Source organism: Lactuca virosa, chromosome 9 (assembly GCF_052849685.1).
Source record: "Lactuca virosa cultivar CGN04683 chromosome 9, Lactuca_virosa_CGN04683_v6, whole genome shotgun sequence".
Taxonomy (NCBI): Eukaryota; Viridiplantae; Streptophyta; class Magnoliopsida; order Asterales; family Asteraceae; genus Lactuca; species Lactuca virosa.
In genome coordinates, this window is record NC_136434.1 from 218,475,735 (window position 1) to 218,498,975 (window position 23,241).

A 23,241-nucleotide genomic window follows, 5' to 3' on the forward strand; every position below is an offset into this window, starting at 1 on the left:
ATGGTTCACACCCAATACCTTAGAAACCTTCAGAACTATTTAAGAAAGAAGAGGAAGAAGGAAATTTCAAAATTCTTGCATAACAAAAGGCTAGGGTTCGAAATTCTCATGCTGCTGAGTATGCTCCGCGTACTCAGACTTACGCTCAATGTACTCCCTCCATGGCCAGTACGCGCAACGTACGAGCTGGGTACGCCCCGCGTACTCCGCAAACGACCAACCCATCCTATTAAGCACTTAATCAGTTAAGCCATTAAGCCAAAATCTCAGACCTGATCCTAAATGGTGTCTTAACACGTAAAGTTGGCAACTTTACTCACTTTTATGACTTAATGGGGACCAAACTCAAAAAGAACCATAAGTGTAACTCTAACTCATGCATGGGCCAAAACAAATTATAAAGATTGAATTTTTATGAACAAGGGACCTCAAAAATGCCAAGATCTACCGTCTCTAACTTCTAGAATAGCTCATACTCTCAAGCATGGCTTAAAGGACCATAAAAAGCAAAACAAGCCCTAACTAGATCTAACCAAATGATTCGTCGAGTGAAGAGATTTTTACCTCTAATAGATTACAAAGTTGATGAAGAAGCTGGATCTTCAAATTCCAAGTCCACCAAGGCTTCCACACCAAGCTTCACCTTCTTCAAAGGGTACAAAAACAACACAAAAATCACACAAAGGCTCACAAACACTCAATGAATATTAGGGTTTCGTTCTTTGGGTTTGGGGGAGTGGAGGCTGACGATAAGATGCACCCAAGGCAATATAAGTTGTTTAAACAGGGCACAAACCCTAAAAAATAGGGTTTTCCCCTGCTTGTCGTACGCTCAACGTACCCCCATGTACGCCCAGCATACGTGGATGCCTCCGTGTCCATTCTTCGAGCCAGTACGCTCAACATACTCATCAAGGGTTCAAAAGGAAAATAAGTTTACAAATAGGGTATAAAAGGAGTGTACCCCTAAATCGCGAATGTTATAATTATCCCCCACTTGAATCAGACTTTGTCCTCGAAGTCCGTTGCCGCAAATAACTCGGGGTAGTGCTCCCTCTTCTCGTCTTCCGGCTCCCACGTCCATTCTGAACCCTTTCGGTGCTACCACTGAACTTTCACTAACTCAACAACCTTGTTCCTCAAGGTTTTCGTCTTTCGATCAAGAATCGCCATCGGTCTATTGATATAATTCAGACAATCATGCACCTGAATATCCTCTACTAGAACCACTGTGGAATAATCAACCAAACATTTCCGCAGTTGAGAGACATGATACGTGCTATGAATCTGACTAAGATCCTCGGTAAGATCCAAGCGATAAGCAACCCGGCCCACCCGGGCCAACACCGTGAAAGTAACGATGTACCTGGGGCCCAACTTGCCCCTCTTCTTGAATCTGATGACACCTTTCCAAGGAGACACCTTCAGGAGAACCATATCCCCAACCTGGAACTCTAGGTCTGATCGACACTTGTTGGCATAACTCTTCTCCCGACTCTATGATGTCTGAAGTCTACTCCAAACCTGCTGAATCAAATCGGTAGTCTTGAGTATCACTTCGGTACTCCCCATGACTCGCTAACCGACTTCACCCTAGCATATCAGAGTCCTGCATTACCTCCCATAGAGCATCTTAAAAGGAGGTCGTTCGATGCTGGAGTGATAACTGTTGTTATACGAAAACTCCTCCAAAGGGAGATACGTATCCCAACTCCCACCGAAATCCAATACACATGCCTGAAGCATATCCTCCAAGGTCTGGATAGTCCGCTCACTCTGTCCGTTAGTTTGCGGGTGGAAATTCGTCCTAAAGTGTAGATGAGTAGCCAACTCCTCATGGAACCTCATCTAAAACCTAGAAGTAAATCGAACATCCCTGTCTGAAACCATTAACACGGGCACCCCATGCCTTGCCACAACCTCCCTGATATAAATGTCAGCCAACTTCTTGACAGAGATACTCTCCTGAATCAAAATGAAATGCGTGCTCTTGGTCAATCGATCCATGATGAACCAAATCGAATCCATTCCACGCGTTGTCCGAGGAAACTTCATAATGAAATCCATGGTAATCTCTTCTTATTTCCAAACGGGAATGTCTAATAGTTGCATCTTGTCATGAGGTCGCTGATGTTCAGCATTGACCTTCCTTCAAGTCAAGCACCTCTCCACTTACCAAGCTGTCACAACTAGAATTTTTGGCTAGGAAATTCTGTATGCATGAAATCAACTCTTGTATAACTTGTAACCTAACCTAATGTCAAGTGCTATGCTCAATCAAAATCAACCATTTGAACCCAAAATTCCTGAGTGAAGTTCAAAACTATATTCAATACATCTCATATACTCAACTATGGGTTCGAAACCCTAATAACCCGGTTCAAACTCAGAATGGACCAGGATCCTCTTATTGGGCCTAATGGGCCAACAAACTCTCAAATTTGACTATTTTGGGTCAAGGAACCCTATTTGGACCTTAATATGGCCTATATTAATTAAATATGAGCATTTTGGGCCATAAGACTTCTCATGGGCCTTATTGGGCCTAAAATGTCTCACTTTGTCATCATAGGCCTTAATGAGCCGTAAATGGGTTCATAAGCCCTATTGGGCCGTAAACCCCATTCTTTCCTCATTTTGGGCCGTAAACCCTATTCTTTCCTCATTTTGGGCCGTAAACCCTATCCCTTCACCACCTTTGGGCCGTAAACCCATAAGAAGGGCCCAATGGGTCGAGAACCTTCACATTGGGCCTAAAGATTCGAATATGTTCAATATAGGCCGAAACACTTCTTCTCATTTCCTTACTTCTCGTTTACAACCACACTAAAAAACAAACAAAAAGGGGGGAAAATATGGGAATAATTAGGGTGTGACACCTCAACATTGCAAGATGGATCTCCATGCAAAACACAACATACATCTAGGATTGTCTCATGTATCCATGCAACCATTACATCTCCCTTCTCTCTCTCTTCTCTTCCTCTTCTTATTATTCACGGCCAAAGCCACCTCCCGCCACCTCTCTTCATCCAAACTTCTTCAAACATTCTCCCTCTTTAGCATAAGAACTCCTCCATTCTTTTTCAAAGAAAAACATGAGGAGGTGTGGATTTACTACAAGTTCTCACCAAATTTCATCACTTTTGGGTAAGTTACTTCCCCATTAAGTTGAATAAATCCATCTTATGTCTAGATCTTCCTCAAAACATCACAAATCTCGTGTTATTACTCCTAGAGACATCATATTTTCGAGGATCCTCTCAAGAAAGCTTCTAAGGCCGAGATTCTTCTCATCCTTCATCAAAAACCGAAATCTTCAAACCAAAGTGAGTTCATACCCCTTATTTTCGGTTTTTACTATGTTTTGGGGGAGAATACAAGTTGTTTTGTGTAGATCTATGTGTATGCATGATTTTGTGTGTTTTTCATGATATATGTGTGATTATGTGTTATAAACTCCATGAACTTGAAGATCTACTAAAATGTGATGATATTTGTAGAACATAACATTCATTTCAACTTATTATGAAAAGAAAAGTTTTAAAAATACATCAAAGTTACTTAAAACAAAGAAATTTGCATAAGAGGGCCAAAAGTGACAAAATAACCAAAAATGGGGTATTTTTATGTGACTCACGGTTTTTAAGGGACCAAAAAGAATGTATTTTGATAAATATGAATCTTTATGAGATTTGTGATCTTAAAAGGGCTAGAAGTGTAAATTTTCACAAATGGGCCTCATTTTGGGCTTTTACGAATTTTTGGGCCAAGATTGTAAATTTTTGGACTTTTGTTGGCTTAAGTGTCATTTTCAACGAAGTTGTGCCAAAAATGTAAATTTTGATAAGAAGAACAAAAAAGTGAATTTTATTAAAAACTTGAGCCAAAAAGATGAATTTATTTATAAATGGGCCGAAAATGCACATTTTCATAAAACCAAGCCAAAAATAATATTATTGACAAAAGTGGGTTAAAATGTTATTTATACTTAAAACAAGCCTTAAATGCAAATTTTTGTCCTTAAAGGACCTAAATTGTCATTTTTACCAAAAAGGTGCCACAGTTGTAAATTTTCGGTTTTTAGGACAAAAAATGACCTTTTGCAAAAAGGTGAGCTTTTATGTCACTTTGGTAAAAAACATAGCATAAGTAACCAACGTAACAAACCACAGATAGATTTCGGTATTCACGTCCTTATTAGGCCTGGAAATAATATATGTGTTAAATGGGTCTTAGTCGTCCTTTTACATGTATATTGGGCTGGGATATATATTCTCATTCCTTTTGAGCCTGGAAATAATTTACATGCTTAGTGGGCCTTTGTTGTCCACTTACGTGTTTATTGGGCCTAAAATATACCTTATATGTTTTTCTTTTTCATGTAAATTCGATTAAGGATCTAGTGAGACGTTTCGGTTGACACCTATTGAGTGTACGATCATAGCCTGTAGTTATAACCAGAATCTCCTGGAGGGAGAGCGGGAGTTGTGTATAGATCTATACGTGGGTGACACCCCACACCTGAACTGTTCGCTACAGTTAGACTAGGCCAGTCTAAGGTGACAAAATCCTTACCTTATTCCGTCGGCGTCCGAAAAACGCCACGACAGGCAAAATTGTCATTATCTAGTATGGTTATAACGACTCACTTAGAGGAATTAAGGTTATAAAATTTACGGGAAACCATCTTTTCTTTTCTTTTTGGGATAACACGGTAACAAACTCGCGCTGGTACTCAAACTTGAGTGTTGAGATTCCAGCATTCTCATAAGCAGACAACATCGGGTTGTCTGGGGTCCATTCTCCTTATATATTCTCACAAATAATAACACTCATGCATTAATACAAGATCGGACACAAACATTCCAAATATTTCAAACTGTTTTTCAGAAAAATATCGGATTTTCTGGTGTTTATAAATCAATACAAAACATTTTCTCAAACATGCTTATGAACTCACCAACATTTTTATGTTGACCTTTTTTTTTTAAATTAACTTGTATTATCAGGAAATCGTTGAGCAGGTTGGGTAGAAAGAATTCATGGATATTTTTTTATGTTTTGTTTCATCATACTTTGAATATTTGGCATGTAATATTGAAATACAATATTTGATGTAAACCAATGACAGTTGTAATATTACATGTGTGATGATGATGATGTTATGTTTCAATTATATACTCTGTGATGATACTACAAGAAAGAAATCACCCAAGCCCCCGGACGTTTCCGCTGTCTGGTTCGGGGTGTGACACAAGTTACATCTCGCTTCATATAGAGCCACCAATAATCAGGACGGAGATTTCTATACGTCTTTGTCGCCCTGGGATGAATAAAGAATCTCGACTTGTGCGCCTCCTCCATCAAAACCTGTCATGCACCACCCCATTAAGGAACCCACACCCTCCGATGGAGAGTCAATAACCCTCGACTATCATAATCGAAGGAAGCCACCTAACCCACTATGAGCTCACTCTTCTGGTGATCTTCCTTTAGAGCCTCAACCTGAGCCTCTCGAATATGCTCCAAGAGTGGAGTAATCACTATCATCCTCATACATATATCCCTGATTGGAGCCACGATTGCCTTGCATCTGAGAGCATCGGCCACCACATTGGCCTTCCCCGGATGGTAAAGGATCTTAGAATCATAATCCTTCACCACATCCAACCACCGGCGTTGCTTCATGTTCAGATTTGGCTGATCCATCAAATACCTCAGGCTCTTGTGATCCATGTAAATAGTACAGCGGACCCCATAGAGGTAATGTCGTCAAATCTTGAGGGTGTATACCACAGCCCCTAACTCCAAATCATGCGTAGGGTAATTCGCCTCATGAGGTGTCACCTGTGTGGAAGCGTAAGCAATAACGCGACCCCTCTGCATCAAAACTACACCCAAACATGTGATCGACGCATCACAACAAACTACAAAATCCTCAAGACCTTCCGACAGTGTCAGAATCGACGCCTCACACAATCTCTGTCTTAGGGTTTTAAAAGTTGCCTGCTGCTCAAGCCCCCAGCGTAAAGTGACAATCTTCTTTGTCAATCGAGTCAAAGGAACCGCTATCTTGGAGAAATCCTGAATGAATCTCCAGTAGTAACCTGCCAACCCGAGGAAACTCCAAATCTCATATGGAGACCTCGGAACCTCCCATATCATCATGGCCTTGACTTAGGCCGGATCGACCATAATACCATTCTGGTTGATGATATATTTGAATTCAAAACATACCTTTAATTTTTTGTATTTTTAATTTGAATTCTAACAAATTTATTATTTATTCAAATTTTATAAATAAATATGTGTGTATAATACATCTCTATCTCTACCCTAATAAATGAAAAAGAACATCATATTCAAAGAAGTATTTGAAAATTTTGATTCATAACAACTATTTAAAATATGTCAATATTTTTTTTATTAGTATAGATTTAATACTACTTATTCATCATTTCGTTTGTATTTATTTCGAAAATTAATTTAAAAAATATTTAACGTTTACACCTTAATTTTCAACATCATTATTTAAAATATCTCAATAGTTTTTTATTAGTATAGATTGAATTACTTACTTATTCATTATATCGTTTGTATTTATTTAAAGTATTTTTAAAAAAAAATTATTTAATATTTATACATTGATATTAAACTTTTATTTTTAATAAACTCGTGTAGTACACGAGTCTCACAGCTAGTTAGTTACAAACTAAAAAGTTTTTGCTTGATCTCCCATCACACCATGTGGTCTTACTGTTTGATAATTTTAATAATCTTCTATGTTTTATTTATCTTTATAATAGTTCTTTTCATCTTTTTATTTATTTATTTGTTTCTTTGTTTGTTTTTCTGAGATCAAATACAAAAACATCTCAAATATAATAATTTGTCTGTAAATTAATGTCACATTACCCCGTAGGACCACCCCTCTCTTGTATCCATGACCCATACCAAAGAGATAATGTTGATGTGTAATAGTTCAAATTCCTCTTTGAAATCATTCACCGCTCCAAATACCTACAAAACCCCTACCATGATTCTCCTTTGGTTTCATCTAAAATCAATGCAACCCACATAGACGCATTCACCTCCACCCAAACCCCATCGGACCTTCACCCTCCACTGTTAAGATGAAGTTTTCTAACCACCTTGACCATGCTAACTCATTTGGTGAGTCCTTGTGTAATGGTTGTGGTTCAAGTACAGAGCCATGAATACCTTGTGCTACTGAGAGGAGGGAATGTGATTCACGCGAGTTCTTCATCATCTTCTGAGTTTCTTGGTTGTATGCAAGTTAGAACCTGCACACAATCAAGAAACTTAAAAGATGATGAAGAACTCAGGCAACACCCATCCCAAAAACTGGATATATAGTAAGTTTTTTTTTTTCCGGAGTGAATTGGCTTCTAGTGATCATACGCAATTGTTGTTTCAATGCGTATTGATCACTGAACTTGCTAATTCCGTAAAAGATACCAAGGGTGGAGGGTATTGTTGCAGGATAGAGAAAAAAGGTGATGGTAACCGCAACGATTCCGGCGACAGGCAGTACCAAGAAAAGAGGCGTTTGGCGGGTTGTAGAAGCTGCAACATCTTCCTCTCTCTTTCTATTATTTCTTTCTTTTTCGATATATATATATATATATATATATATATATATATATATATATATATATATATATATATATATATATATATTGTGTTTTTGGGCGAATGGTCCGAGATAAATTTCGAAGAGACGAGCTGCAACTCCGGCCACCACACTGACAGGTAATGATCAAGAAGCAAGCTAGGGTCGAATGGAAAGCTTGTATATACCTTGGGTGGCTTGAAACTTCGAAGAGACAAGCTGGGAGTTTCTGTTTTTTGCAAAAACCCTAGATGGTGGCAACCTTCTTCTTTCACAGATTTCTTTCGGTAATGGGGTTAAACAGATAGATATTGTCGAGTAGCCGACTTGATGAAATGCTTGAAAAACAAGTGCATGATAATAATAATAATAAAAAAGTATGAACGCTATAAGAAAGCTTTGGATTTAAAAAAACGCTTTAAAATAAGAAAAGATTAAAGTTAAACAAGAAAAAATTCTAACATGACGAGATGTCAATCATCTTTTTTGGACCCGATGTCAGAGGAAGGATGAGATATTTGGATTGTGAGGTGCAATTGTGTATATTAAAACATTGTGTATGCCCTACATCATTCAAGAACACTTGTGACTTGTCTAGTTGTAAAGGATGGATGGATCCGCCTATGAATGGATCCGCCTATGATAAAAACGTGAGGAAATACAAAGGTTACTTAAAATACAAAAATCATCATAAATATCAAAACTTTATATATCTTGGTATTTGGTATTAAATAATGGAAGCACTTTGTCTAAAATAAAGGAATTGAAAGTATGTTGCCATTATATGTAAAAGAAAGCACACGGCCTACAATGGGGATTGGTCTAGAGTACGTTGCTATAATGAGTGCCTAACCCTATTTATTGCACTTTATCAAGTATAATGATTAGTTTATGATTAAACTAAAATTCTAGTGGTTAGAAAAATCCATAAACTCTACCTTTAAATGAAGATGCATGTCAATGAGTGATACAAACCAAAATTTATTGGATTATTGATGCCTACATAATTACATTTTATAGTGTATAACAAATAAAATGGTACAAAAATCGAATTAGATATTACATCGTCAATTTGATCTAGGTATTGTATCATATAAAATTTAACACCACATTGATTCTATATACTTAGATATGGTAGAGTCTAACCAGAAAAGAATCTTTTCCAGGATTGCCATGGCAGAAATCCTCCTGCAAAACCCACAAACAATCACATTATAGCTTCTACAAAGAACTTATTAATTATCTGCAAAAGTTCACTAATCACTTCATATATTTGTCAAGAAACAGCAGTTAATCTTGTTTATTGGTTACCACAATTAGGACAGCGAATATACTCCTTTTCGATCAAAACTAGCCCTGAACCTCCACACTCAAAACATTTCTTCTGAGCCACCTGCCATGTCCAAAATTATAAGTTTATACCTTATGCTTTCAATCCAATAGAAGAACAAGGAAGATGATTGTCTCACAATTCGTTTGCTAAATTCGATCCCTGCAACTACAAACGGTGTAACTCCAGCTGCAATTTCAAAATTAAACAAGGGATATCCCTAATTATTACATACAACTAATATGGAATCAAGTAATTCCAAATAACTGATGCATTTTGTTACAAATTTGGTGGTTATTGGATGAGCAAACGACAAGATACTTACCGATGGTGCCAACGACAATTTGCCAAGTGATCTGTGGCGTAAATGGATCTGAAGTAATGGTGGAAACTTCAACAACTGCAGAGACACGATTCCTTCTACTGCTGAACTGGTGGCGACTTCTGTGATATAAGTTGTTGGACCTTCTGTTGCTTCGTGAAAAGCTCATGGAACCGATAACAGGAGGAAGATTTGGTAAGCTCGATATCGTATCCATGGCTGTTCACAGCCGGATTCGCAAAAGAGAATTTAAGTAAACCCGAATGTTGGACGATGGATCAGAGTAAAGGCTGATCGTAGCCTCCGAGTTTGAGCAGCAAACGAGTCTCAGAAATGACCACGTCGATAACCGCTAATCCGCCGTCCATTGCCGGAGCAACGATAACCACTCATCTTCGAGACTGACGTGACGTCTGGTATTGACCCAATTAAGACCGATTTCTTGGACTGGGCCCACTTCAATTCCATTAATTGGATCAGTCCGTTTTGAAGAAAAAAATATGGATGGACACGGATATCAAAAATGCCACTCCTTCGGAACTGAAGGGGTAATCAGGTAATGCCATGACATGGCAATCCAATTGACAATTAAGCCATGTACATGGCGTTCCACGTAGATAATTCCATTGTTATCAAACATCATTTTAATTAAGAGCATCCACACCTGTGGATGTTTAATGTCTTGCAAAAAAAATGCCAACTCAGCATAATTCATTAGTGGCATTAAAATAGTTATAAAAAAAATCAACACGAGAACAAATCCAAGTGGCATTAAAAACTAGCTTAGTGGCATTGCAAGTTCTTTTTGAAAGACCCGATGTGGGTGGTCTAAGAGCATCTGCATCGCTACATGCAAATGATTTTTGAAATGCTACATATGCTTAAAATCATGCCATGTCACCCAATGTCTTTTACAGGTTAAAAGCGTTGCAAATTATTTTGTGGGCCCAATTCATGATTATAATACTAATGTATATATTAAATATTGCACTAATCCATCGATTTGTTTTAATTTGTATTACGTTTTATATATAAACTAATTTACGAAAAAAAAATTAAGAATTCAAAGCCCAATTGAATGTATATTATTTTTTTTGTTAAAAGTAAGATATTTGTGTTAATATATATATATATATATATATATATATATATATATAAAGTAATTATCGATGTGATAGTGTGGACCATTTGTGAAAGATAAGTGTTATTGCATGTGAGTAGTCATTGTAAAACTGATATGACACAATTAAAAGATTGGTGGCATTGCACTGATGTGGATGGTTTAATATTATGGCAATATAATAAGTCCACATGGCACTCTTCACGTAGATAATTCTATTATAATTAAAAATTATTATTAGTTTTTTTGTTATTCTTTAATTTAAGAACTAGAAAGGTGCTCCCCGCATTGCGGGGGTTGGAAGGTGTCATTTTTGTGTGAAAGTATAGCACATGCTTCAATTGGTAGCTACTCAGTAAAATATGTTGTTATTGTCTACAATTCGCCCATTTACAAATACATAATAGTCAATATATGTTGTAGTATGCGACCAGTTGTATATACAATACAACATCAATAACTTCAAGATTACAATATCCCAATAAACAAACTTTGAAGGTACAATGCTATAACTGAATGTCTTCTTTCCAATATCTTTTCAATGGTGAACACTTATCATGTAATTACTAACATGCCATCTTCCCTCTACCATGGCCAGGTGTCGAATTTCGACCGGAAAGCTACCGTCTCAAAATTTTCAATCACACGGAATCAAAGGGATTTGAATTCCATCTTTCATTTTACCAGTTTTGCAAAAGAGCGACATCTGTCATAAAGTTAAGGACATTACAATATATACTACAAATAATAGAAAAAATTACATACCATGAAAAATTCCATAAATACATATACAAAAGCAAATGAATCTTTTGTTTTTAAGTTGATGAGTTTAACAGATAAAGCACCTAATATAGACAGATATATGTTAAATACATGAAGCTGTTGAAGATACCGAACTGGCACCCTCACAGATTGACGGTTTTTGTCAATGCATTGCCGAAATAACCTTGGGAACCCATAACCTGTGTAGACACATGGCTTTTAACATCAATCGGTCCACCTTTAGCCAACCTAAAATCAGAAAGCTTTGCATTGTAGGTTGGTGGAGGGCCTTCATAAATGCTAGTAATATGTTCCAGAGTCAGGGACAGATTTGACTTTTACAGTCAACATGGCAAAAAAAAAACAGAAAAGCTTGCATTCTTCTCTATAAATAGTGAGGGTAGAAAGGTCAAATTCTCACCGGTGTATGTTGCAGTGCAGTTGTCGGTCTTTTTTAATGAGTTTACATGGAGGTTATTACTTTTGGTTATAAAATTAATTAGTCATTCCATTATCTTAACTGCATATGGTAGTATTATAAAGTTTCTGATATTCAGTTAGTGTTATAACTTATGAATGGTAACTGTCTTTCTAAAAAAATTAGTGTGGCGCTTTTTACAACTTTATGAAACAATTTGGATTTCTTACCAATTTCTGCATGCATAATTTGGTAATAAATTGTAAAATAAGCAGTATATAGTAAAAAAGGCTTCGTAGGTCAGTTGGTGGGCCGATTTGGATGCCATAAACACATTCATCTGCTGAGTATTCTCTTTCCAGCGTAGTCTTTGATGTGTCTGGAATGAAAAGAAGGATCAATGAAGGCATGTTTGACTTGTCTTCTCCTGCTAATGATGACAATACTTCACAAATGGCACACGCCAATACAGGATATTCATACTTTTGCAATACCAAAATGGACACCTGGTGAAAGAATGGAAACCATAGAACATTTTTATCCACAAGCAATGGTAATTGGTTCGAAAATTATAACTATAATAAGTTCAAAATTCATCTCAATATTGTATTTTGCAACAGTAATCACACAATTTAAGTTAACTGAAGAAATGATTTGATGCGAATAAGCATAGTAAGCATATGCAATTCTCAGAAGTTAATAAGCTATGTTAAGTTGCATGGATTTCTTAAACCTATTACGAAGAATTTAATAAACGTAGCAATCAAAGAGTGATACCTACTTGAGGAACTCCATTGCTATCAATGAAGTGAGTGATGTTTTCAAAAGCTAAAAAATATAAATAAAAAAAATAATAAGTTAAACCAAACCATATGAAGATTAAACAGAAAAAAGAAAAAATTGTACCTCAATGGATTTGTTGGAAGCAACATGAATGACATTGACCAAATTGCCCCTAAAGAGGCTAGTCCAGCCTTCAGTCTGCATAATATCTTGATAATTTTCACAATTCCCTACCATCAAATGAGTTCTTATAGTCTCTAATGGACCAACAACATATGATGTCGAAAGAACCCGTGCTACTGCTCCACTAATTAACTTCATCAATGAAGGATTTCTAATTTTTATCTTTAATTTCAATCCATCTTTCTTCTTCAAAACACCTTAAAAAACGAATAAAGTTAGTTGCAAGGACCTGCCCAATCAATTTCAACATTAATAAAAGCACAAAATTTGAGTTAAAAAATAATCAATGAACTCAAACCTGAAATTGTTGAGGGGCAAAACAGAAGTTGAGAAATTGAAAAGGTATCCATATATTAATATTATACTAACAAATGTCACGATAAATGTTATAAAATATATTAAAATATAAAAAAGCATACATGTTTAACTTTTGGCAAAAATTGGGATGGCCTCCCCTCTAATGTCACCAATGTTGATAAAAAAATCCAATAAAAGCCAGAGCAAATATATACTAAAAATATGTATATATTAATCGAGCTCTTGTATTTGCAAATGAATTAAAAAAAAAGATCCAAAAATGATATTATAAAAAAGTTACCTGATTGATTATGAGGCGTAGAAAAGCACCTGAAGCTCCACTCACTGTTACCAATATACTCAAGTATAAGTACCTACACAAAAATCTATACTTTTAAAAAAGAAGCACATGCACACCTACATATCCCTTGAAAACAGGATTTATTCTGCATATGCTTGCCCCATATTCTTCATATGCTTGCCCCATAATACGGCAAAAAATTTCTGTGTTGATGCAAGTACAGAGCCTCTAAACCATACTGCTTGTTTCTGGATAGGATGGCTCACTACATTAACTTCAACTGGTTGTGGCTGGAACCAAATTAATAGCAGTTTTTTTTTTTGTCAAAAAAAAAATGAAATAACGTATATAATTTATTGAAAATTATCGGTTAAATTAATCATACTTACTTTCACTTCATTACTAAATTTTGCTTCTGATGCATGAACACGTTCACCCACAATCTTTTTTACCTCCCTTTGTAACCTTGGATGGAAATCTTTAAACGTTGATACAATATTCTGAAATAAATCAAAATTTATCCAATAAGCATCGTTTACCAAAATAGACATGGGTCACAAGAACTTTTACGGTTTTGTCCTTTTACAATTATAAAATGGGTAACTTGTACCTTATAGAGGGCGCGTCTTGTGGGTGTTGATATCGAACTCAACAAATTTCCTATTTTCCCCTTTCCTTTTGTCAGATGAACTTCTGCAACAAACAATCAAAAACATATGAGTGCTGATATCAAAAAAATGAAACCGAAAATTTCATCAAGACCTCCATTGTCGGCATCTTCAACCTCTCACCAGGGGCGACGCAGATGGCACGAAGTCCGACAGAGAGGACGGAGGAGGTGAATTTGGGGAAATATTTGATTTGGTTCCTGTAAATAGACGAAGAACAAATATGGAAAAAGATTTATTTACTTGAAAAACAAGACCATTACTCTTTCGAACGTTACACAACTCACGGCCATGGTTAACACGAACATCCGGCAGTTGCAACAGCCACAGTTCACATCTTCCCATCTCCTCACTTTCAGATAACTTTTTCGACCAGAATCAGGCAGCTTTTCGCTTTCAACTTCAGCACCCTTATCCTCATCCTCTTGTTTAGCCTCACTAAACCTCCATCGGAGCAACGAAGGGTGTATAACCCCTTCTCTCTGATGCCGGAAGCGGTAGAATATACGGTGATGTATAACACAAAAAAACCAATGACTGTTTAATCTTTTAGTGCACAATAATCGGGTTCTTACCGGCTTTGAGAGGCGGTGGCAGAGTAAACAGGGGCGGAGCTTCATCATATTATTTAGGGGCCGAAAATATAATGTATAAAAATCGGAGAAACAGGGGCCACCGTCAAAAATTTATATTTTTTGGTCTAATATGTATTAAATGAAAGTACAGGAGACTATTTGTAACAAAAAAATCAGGGAGGCCACAGCCCCCTGGCCCTAATAAAGCTCCGCCCATGGCAGGAAAGGACCGATGTGAAAGATACAAAGCCCCACTCAGCCACCGACCAGGAGGGAATAAGAGAAAGCTTCTAGTGACAGATCAGATGTAGACGAATGAGAGGAAAATAGTAGGAGGCGAATCGGAGAAAAAAAGGGAGTGATGACGATCGAGAGGAAAAAGGCAGCGATAGAAGGAACCGGAAACGATTTGGAAGAAGGGGACACCAATCCTAATCTGATTGGGTTACAAAATCGGTGAGCAACAGCTGAAGTCCACGTTAGTGATAAAGAGATCAGCTTAATATTATAATAACAAATTAGAGGGAGCATAATCTAATTTGAAAAAAAGGACCAATTCTACCAAAATGATGGAAATATTGGGGCAATTATGTCAAAACCTTAGGAATTTTACTGTGACATTTTTAATATATATATATATATATATATATATATTAATTTATAATTTATGTGAAAATCATTCCAACCGGTTCTTACACTTTTAAGAACATTAACCACTATAATTCTTCACCATCATAGAACTCCACTGTGCACCATTAATTTTTACAAACCAAGATCAAAAGCAAAAATTCAAACAGATTAATTTTGCAAGCAAAAACTGAAAATATATATCAAAGAAATGTAAAAACCTTGATCGATTTTACAAACCTATATTAAAATAGATCGATTAGACAAAAAAAATTAAATGAAATCAATCAAAGGAAAAGCGGTATCAAAGGCTCGCTTCTTCTTAGAGTTTGTTAGGGTTTAGTGAGCTCAATCATTTCCTTATGAAGACTCCTTTAAAGTTGAGACACTAGCTTCCGATCATCTTAAGGTTCATCGACTTCAGGCTTCGTAATCATCCAATGCAAACACAACCTTCCGACATCAGGCTTCGAAGTTGACCATTAGGCAGTTTAGGTTCATCGACTTCCAACTTCACATCCCGTCACACCATGATCGGTGACCGTTGGGCACTTCCCCGTCCAAAGCTCCAACAATAACACTTTGAAGAAGTATACATCAGATTTCTCAATGGTTAACCATAGTTACCCCCTTTTCACTCACGTACTCACTGCCATCACTCGTCCACTCACCTCAGTATTACACTCAGCCTACCACAACTGATCTCTACCTCTCATATCTTCACCACCGGCTACTACAGCACCACCCTCTGACTAACGTTGTACCTTTGTCGACATTTTCCTTCTTCACCACCAACTCCGGGTTTTCAGATTTTGTAGTGGTTTCCTCGTCAAAAGAGTAAATTATCGAAATGGTCCTTGTGGTTTGGTCGAATTCACAATTTTGGTCCCTAAGTTTAAAATTTGATAGGTTACATCTCTATGGTTTATGAATATTGCATCGGAGGTCCATGCTCCATATAAAAAGACCAAATTACCCATTCTTTCTTTTTTCTTTTTCTTTAAACTATATATATATATATATATATATATATATATATATATATTAGATTTTATTTGATCTTTATTTTAATAAAATTAATATAGATTATTTATAAAATTATTTTACTTTTCAAAATCAATTATCTAAGTTATATAAAATCACATTATTACTTATTTTTAGATTTATTTATTTATCTTTCTTTTGGCAATTTAAAAATCTTTTAATATTTTTGACATTTTATTTGAATAAAATATTTGATGTTGTTTTTTTAACGTTTTGATTGCTTACATTATATAAAGATTTGTTTTTAAGTTTTGTTCCAATAGACAAATTAAAATAATAACTCAAATATTTTTGACGTTTAATTTGAATATGTTATTTGATGTTGTTTTTTTTAATGTTTTGTTTGTTTACATTATAGAATGATGTTTTTTACATTTTGTTTGAATAAACTAATTAAAATAATAAATCGAATAACTATAAATCGTTAAATATAATTATTTAAAGTTGTTTTTATGTGTTTTTTTGTTTATATCAATCACTTATATGTTAATTTTTGTTCTTTTATTGAGTTTTAAGAGGTTTTATGTGTTTTTTGTTCATATCATTCATTATCATTGATTTATATGACGGTGCTTCTTCATTTATTACCTAAATAGTTAAGAAAAATTTCCGTATAACTATTTAAGAAAAAAAAAACAAAGTAAAACTATTAATTCTAATACATATTCATGTGTGTGCGCGCACCGTTAAATGAAAAAGTAAAAAACGATCATTAAGTAATTTTATTGAAAGATTGATAGTTATCCGGTTTATTGTTTTAATTTGTTTATACGAAAAAAAGTGGAAAAATAAACAACATTAAATAATATATTAATAAAACGTCAAAAGTATTAAAAGATTTTTAAACCACAAAGATAAATAAATAAAGTAAAAAATATATAATAATAATACGTTTTTATATAATTTAGATAATTGAGTTAAAAAATAAGAATAATTTAATAAAATCCTATATTAATTATTAAAATAAAGATAAAAAATAACTTTTATATATATATACTATTATATAAAGCATTTTAGACATTTCTTGAAATTTAAAAGGTACCAAACCTACTACATCATGTACAATCAACTTATGCTTACCATTCAATACACATATTACATTTGTATATTTAGTAGGTTGAAAATCTTAATTGGTATCAAATCTATAACCATTATATCATGGTGTTTGTATATTTAGTAGGTTGAAAATCTTAAATACGGGTGAGATACGTTCTGGTGGTTTTCTTCACATCATAGGATTTTCCGGAGAGGTAATGATAAAAAAAATTGAAAAATATATTGTTAAAAAATAAAAGTAAAATGCTATAATAAACAAATAAATAGATAAACATTTGCGTTAAATTTATAAATTAAAATGGTTTCAGGACTACAAAAAACAACTTAAAATAGATTGAAAAAAAAACAGATTGAATTTACAACCCAGCAAACCGGTCAAAGTTGTGAAACAAGTTAAGATGTTACGGTTATTAGAAGTTAATATTATGAATGAGTGATTAATTGCAATTTACAAAGAAGTGACACATAAATGGATTTTTCAATGTTTGAGGATTGTAAAAACGAAAAAATTATCAATATTGTAACTTGGTTATACTTAAAGGTTTTTATGGTTTGATCCGATAGCCGCAATGAAACTATTCACCGAAATAAATTAATCACCGTCCGGACATTATTTGTCGCCGCCGCTTTGCGCGGGCACACGTCTAGTATATATATAAACATATTGTCTGTTTCTTGAAAATTAAGAATGACAATACATATTACCTCATGTAAAATAATATTAAGCTTACAATCTACATGGTATACGTATTACACGGTATACCTTATCTCTTGATGTTACCTTAATCTCCTCTACACACAACAACGCCATCAAACCAAATCTCATCCGTCTTTGTTTATCTCTTCACCCTCACGACGTCAGGTGTTCTTCCCTGACTCTGGCAACATCAGCAGCGCACCACTACCTGTCTCCACCAAAGATGCAATTGACGCCCTAGAAGTCCACCTTTTCCATAACCGTTGTCCGCCACTTCTACCTAGGGATGAGCAAAGGAACCGACCGTGCTGGAACCGGCCCGAACCGGACCCGGCCCGGGAACCGAAGTCGGCCGAAATTAAGAACCGAACCGAACCACCGGTTCCTGGTCCTGTCGGTTCTTGTCGGGTCTTCAATGTTGGTACCGATCATCAAGAAATAGCAATATACGGTTCCGGTTTTTGTCGGTTCTACCGGTTTTTGCTGGTTCTACCAGTTTTTTCCGGTTCCCGGTTCTAAAAATCCACAAGAATATCGTCCCGGTTCCGGCCCGACCGGTTCCATCGGGTTCCGGTTCCAGTATCGGTTCTGGCTGGTTTCCCGGTCCAGACGAGTAGCCCTAACCCTATCCCGCCGCCACGATCAACCACCCTGCCACTTCTACCTTCTATCAAGACGAGTAGCCCTAACCCTATCCCGTCGTCAGGTCATTTTCATCGAACAAAAGAAAATCCTAGATTGAAAATTTGGGAGAAGAAGGGGGGAATTACTTCTTGTAACGAGCGACCTCGTCATCGTTGGGGAAGAAGCCCATCAGACGTCCAACGGAGTTCTGGTACGCGTACATGAACCCACCCATAACTCCGATTAAACCCCGGGTCACCATCGACGGGCCCCTGATCCCTGGCTTGATTCCTGCAAAAATGAAATAAAATTCTACGTAATTCAAGAATTAAACAAAGAGTAAACGAATATAATTGAGTATGAAGAGGGTGTGAGACCAGAAAGGTATCCAACGGTGACAGAGATGTCGGAGATGGTGGTGTGTCGAAGGTAGTGAAGGGTGTTGAAGTTGGTGACGGTCTTGGTGAAGGGGGGATTCCGATCTATGACTGGGTACTCCGGCTTAGCCGATCCAGTAATGTTTGTATTCATCTCTCTCTTTCTTCATTCTTGGTAGTTGCTACGTTGGCAATGTCTAATTGCTACGCCCTCCCTCTTTCACTCTCTGTGTTGCTTTTTCGCAGACAACCTTTGCTGCTTTACATGGGCTAATTGGGCCATCATATATATAATGAATTGAGAAAGGTGAATCGTGAGATCTGAGCTCTAAGAGTAACAGGTCCATTAGAAATACCAAATGGGCCTTTATTGTCAAGATTTTTGTGCAGAGATCAATGGTGATGCAGTTACTGGTTGCAAGGCCAATACATCTTGTCTATACAGAGACATATGGTGATGGTAGCTACAGTATTGGTTACTTTGTAATGGATGTTGTCCAGTATGACAGTGTGTCAGGTGATTTGGAAACTAAGCTAGCAAATGGAAGTGCATATTTGGGTATGTTTTCATTGCTATTAATAATACTTTTTGAGTTCATTATCAAATATTTTATTCCTCTCTCTCTCTCTCTCTCTCTCTCTCTCTCTCTCTCTCATAATGCATCCCTCATCTTTGTGTCCTTTGCCCCTTTTGATTTTGTTAACAGACATCTTAACTATACATTAATTCAAAGTATGACCTATTTGATGGCATTGATAGTTCCTCTTTTTGTCAGACATATGGATCACCCATTGATCTTTTGTTAGCTTTCATTAACATGTTTGCTGACTGTGGTGTAGTTTTTTCTTCATCTTCTCGGGGGCAGTTTTGGAAGGACCAAATAATGCCTTTTTTGATTTGCTTTAGTTGCTTTCCAATATAGTCCATGTTGTTTGACTATCAAAGAAAAGGCCATTGTATCAAATCTGGAAAGCAGAATACTAATCCTTAGAATTCTTTTTGAATCAGCAAAAAATCTGAGGATGCACTTGATGGGATTCTTGGTTTTGGAAAATCAAATTCATCAATCATTTCACAGTTGGCTTCATCTGGAAAAGTGAAAAAGATGTTTGCACATTGTCTAGATGGTGACAATGGTGGTGGTATTTTTGCAATTGGTCATGTTGTTCAGCCCAAATTCAACTCAACACCTTTGATCTCAGATCAGTATGTTCTTTTGTTTTTTCTTTCAGTTAACTACATTTTTTGTCCCTATGTTTCGTAATTTTCTTCGGTTTTGATCCAAAAATATTTTTTTCCCACTTTGGTCCCTATTTCCAGGCTTCATTGAAGTGAGTTTAAGTCTGTTAATCCCATTCATATACCTTGCACATGAGGGATTTTAGACCAAGTAATGCTACTGAAAATGGTCATGAAGCAAAGTCAAATATTCATGAGGTTCCTGTGTCACGGGTAAAACTTTATATCAACCATTTTTTTATCTATGTTATTTGTAATTAAAATTTCGTTTATACAAACAGCTAGATGAATGTAAACCGGAAAGTGAAGGAGAAGGGAATGGAATTAAGGATTCCGTGTATTTATTACCACCATCTGAGCATTTTTTACGGACCGTTAAGCCCTTGGCGAAATGTGTAGCTTCTTCTTCATGTTATGGTGAAAAAAAGATTCCCATGTTTTTTACGGGAATGATGTGTTTTATACACTTTTTAGACTTCACCAAGTAAGAATTCCTTATTATTATTATTATTATCTATTTTGCTTGATGGAATGGAATGGACGATTCCCTGAGGACTCCGATTCCTTCCATTTTGTTAAGCTTTGTTGCATAGGGAAAGGGTGCTTTTTTTTTCAATACTTCAATGTTTCCATTTTTATTTATGAAACTTTTCTTTATACAATTAAAAAAATCATGATTTTAATAAGGCTTAATAAAAAAATAACCACATTTTCAACTAATGATTTTAATAAAGCTTTGTTGCTTACACATTTTCCAAAAAAAAATTCTAGTACAATTTTTTTATCTTTGAAAATGATATCAATTTTGCGAAATAAAAAATTCACAATTTTTAATTATTTTTTAGTGAAGGACTACTAATAAAGCAGTTTTTAATTATTTTGGTATGATTTAAAATATTTTTGGTATGACTTATGACAGTTATTAAATTGATTTTTAAATTATTTTAGTATATTTGTTAATGTGTAGTATTTATGGTATGATATCAATTTGTTAATGTTAGTATTTTTAGTATTATATTATCTTAATTAAAATATTATAATAATGTGATTAATTTTGGTATGATTTAAAATATTTTTGGTATGACTTATGACAGTTATTAAACTGATTTTTAAATTATTTTAGTATATTTTTTTAATCTTAGTATTTATGGTATGATATCAATTTGCTTAATTTTGGAATGATTATCAGTTTCCGAAATTATATCATTGAATACTTTATTCAACCTATAAATCGAATATACGTTTTTATTTTTTACTCTTACATCACACAATTCACAAACAAGGAATCAGGAACGAGAAGACTACTTCATTGCATTGCATTGCATTTCTTGACACGAATTCGGGTTCTTTTACTTCTTCTATCTGTTATAACTTGAAGAGTGTATGATATTTTATTTTTTACATCTTCTATTTGAAGTGATAGACTTCTTTTGTTTTAAATGATAATCTTCTTCTCTCTTCTGTTTGAAGTGATAAACTTATTCTATTTGAAATGATAAAATTCTCCTGTCTCAAATAATACATGTATATAATATGTATATATATGTGTATGTATTTGTTTGTGACATCCTATATATGTATGGTTTGGATATGTATATGTTGGGACATTGTGTGCTTGTGTATTTGAGTGAATATTGTTTCGAAAATATATCATGTTCTAATTTATGAGTGAATATTGTTTCTAAAATATATCATGGTCTAATTTCGTGGATTGAAACTGTCTCCTTCCATATGTACATGAATACAAATATGTTTCTATGTTTTTTTATCTAATTAAAGGCGATTAAATCTATTATAAAGCCTCAAAATATTCTCATGGCTTGTAATTCTAATGAATCGACAAATTCATACGCCTCCATCAAAATATAATATAATATTAATGTTATGCATTTAAAGTGAGAAAAACGTATAGTACTTATTGTTCTCATTGATTAAAATGTATGTTTAAAGAACTATTTATATCTTATTTTCATTTTCACAATGTATTATAAGTATTTTGTTTATGAAAGTATTACATTTTCAATTAGAGAGAGAAATTGGTAGCAGTTGTTCTACAACTAATGATGTGTTTTATTTATGGAGGGAATCTATTGGCTGGTGTGTTCTCTTTAAACTATTTCCAAATCGAACCAACTTACGTTGTGTATCCGAGGTATCAAGGATACAATTTATTACGTGGTGATTTGATGATTAGGATCAGCAATAACACACGGTTTAATCGTTGGGCCGATGCTATCATATCATGGTTTCCGGTTTTTCCATTGGTTCCCTCGATTAAAAGTTTAATAGAGGATCGGACAGAGAGAAAAATGATGATCGGTAAATTTAATAACTTATATATATTTTTAGCGTTCTAAAGTTTTTAAAATAATAACAAGTTATCCTTTTAATTATCGCTATTTTTAGATATTGTTGGAAAAATCATCAAAGGCAAGCGAAACTATTCATGTTACTTTGATTTACTGGCGTTAACTACGTTCACTTTATATCTCCAAGATGAGTTGTAAGTGTTTATTATTATTATTATTATTATTATTATTATTGTATATTACACTAAAACAAAATTAGATGACTTTGGAAATATTTGATTATAAACAGGGGAGTATAATAGAGATGAAACTATATATAATCGACCGAACACGCCATTAGATTGTAACGACTTGTTATGCGATAAAGAGAGTATATAATATTTGTTTCTCGGGGGAAATTGGTTCATTTGGATTCAAGTAAGTTTTTTCAAGAAAATTATAATACTTGTAGTGATATTAAAATAACTAAATCAATGCGTTTTAATAGTTTTTATCTTGTTTTCAGTGAACATTTTGATATCAACCAAATTAACCAACGTAGAGTTCCAACCGAGGATGCCGGAAGCATCTAACATCATAAATATGCCTAGAAGAATTTTTAATTCCGTGTGAGACATTTGGTGGTGTTTTTTTTGAAGTTTTGACAACTTTTACAAGTGCGTTGCTTTTAGAGTTGATCTATATTAATGTTAGACATATTGTGATGAATTTTTTCATGTGTGGTTTATTTTTCTTGTGTTGCCTTATGACTTGATATATAATAATTTTTGGATATCTATGGAAATTTTCTTTTAACTATATATTAGTTTCTTCTATTGTGTTTTTGGATTACAAGTTTTTAGTATAGTTAGTTATTTATTAAGGGTTGTGTT

General features: G+C 34.8%; 3 protein-coding genes and 2 long non-coding RNA genes across 17 annotated transcripts; 2 read left to right on the top strand and 3 right to left on the bottom strand.

The window, feature by feature from the left end:
- Positions 1-8,040: 8,040 nt before the first annotated feature.
- On the bottom strand, positions 8,041-9,696 carry LOC145136031 (uncharacterized). The gene is made up of 5 exons (XM_079070234.1): positions 9,292-9,696; positions 9,106-9,155; positions 8,948-9,029; positions 8,783-8,824; positions 8,041-8,273 (listed from the first exon to the last, which is right to left on the bottom strand). The coding sequence occupies exons 1-5, from the start codon at positions 9,503-9,505 to the stop codon at positions 8,206-8,208; spliced, it is 456 nt and encodes a 151-aa protein (XP_078926360.1). The 5' UTR covers positions 9,506-9,696; the 3' UTR covers positions 8,041-8,205.
- Positions 9,697-10,762: 1,066 nt separating this feature from the next.
- On the bottom strand, positions 10,763-14,443 carry LOC145135680 (actin-related protein 3-like). Of its 11 annotated transcripts, none has more exons than XM_079069931.1 (9): positions 14,108-14,443; positions 13,915-14,020; positions 13,763-13,845; positions 13,542-13,652; positions 13,269-13,442; positions 13,153-13,196; positions 12,495-12,751; positions 11,301-12,094; positions 10,763-11,114 (listed from the first exon to the last, which is right to left on the bottom strand). In XM_079069931.1, exons 5-8 carry the CDS (start codon positions 13,301-13,303, stop codon positions 11,786-11,788), a joined length of 645 nt encoding a protein of 214 aa, XP_078926057.1. In that variant the 5' UTR covers positions 13,304-13,442; positions 13,542-13,652; positions 13,763-13,845; positions 13,915-14,020; positions 14,108-14,443; the 3' UTR covers positions 10,763-11,114; positions 11,301-11,785. The 11 variants fall into 11 exon arrangements, with proteins under 11 accessions (XP_078926057.1, XP_078926066.1, XP_078926059.1 ...); XM_079069940.1 differs by adding an exon at positions 12,370-12,416 and having other exon boundaries at positions 10,763-12,094; XM_079069933.1 differs by having other exon boundaries at positions 10,763-12,094; positions 13,944-14,020.
- A 4,142-nt stretch (positions 14,444-18,585) lies between these two features.
- On the bottom strand, positions 18,586-18,974 carry LOC145140425 (uncharacterized). Its single transcript, XM_079073922.1, has 2 exons — positions 18,821-18,974; positions 18,586-18,734 (listed from the first exon to the last, which is right to left on the bottom strand). The coding sequence occupies exons 1-2, from the start codon at positions 18,972-18,974 to the stop codon at positions 18,586-18,588; spliced, it is 303 nt and encodes a 100-aa protein (XP_078930048.1).
- On the top strand, positions 18,729-21,500 carry LOC145140426 (uncharacterized). 3 transcript variants are annotated; one of them, XR_013722168.1, is made up of 6 exons: positions 18,853-18,962; positions 19,067-19,127; positions 19,211-19,379; positions 19,830-20,027; positions 20,142-20,273; positions 20,342-21,500. It is a non-coding gene; the product is annotated as an uncharacterized LOC145140426 (long non-coding RNA). The 3 variants fall into 3 exon arrangements; XR_013722167.1 differs by having other exon boundaries at positions 18,729-18,935; positions 19,067-19,379; XR_013722166.1 differs by having other exon boundaries at positions 19,067-19,379.
- Positions 21,501-22,153: 653 nt separating this feature from the next.
- On the top strand, positions 22,154-22,976 carry LOC145136493 (uncharacterized). Its single transcript, XR_013720488.1, has 4 exons — positions 22,154-22,379; positions 22,467-22,563; positions 22,659-22,786; positions 22,875-22,976. It is a non-coding gene; the product is annotated as an uncharacterized LOC145136493 (long non-coding RNA).
- The last annotated feature ends 265 nt before the right edge of the window (positions 22,977-23,241 follow it).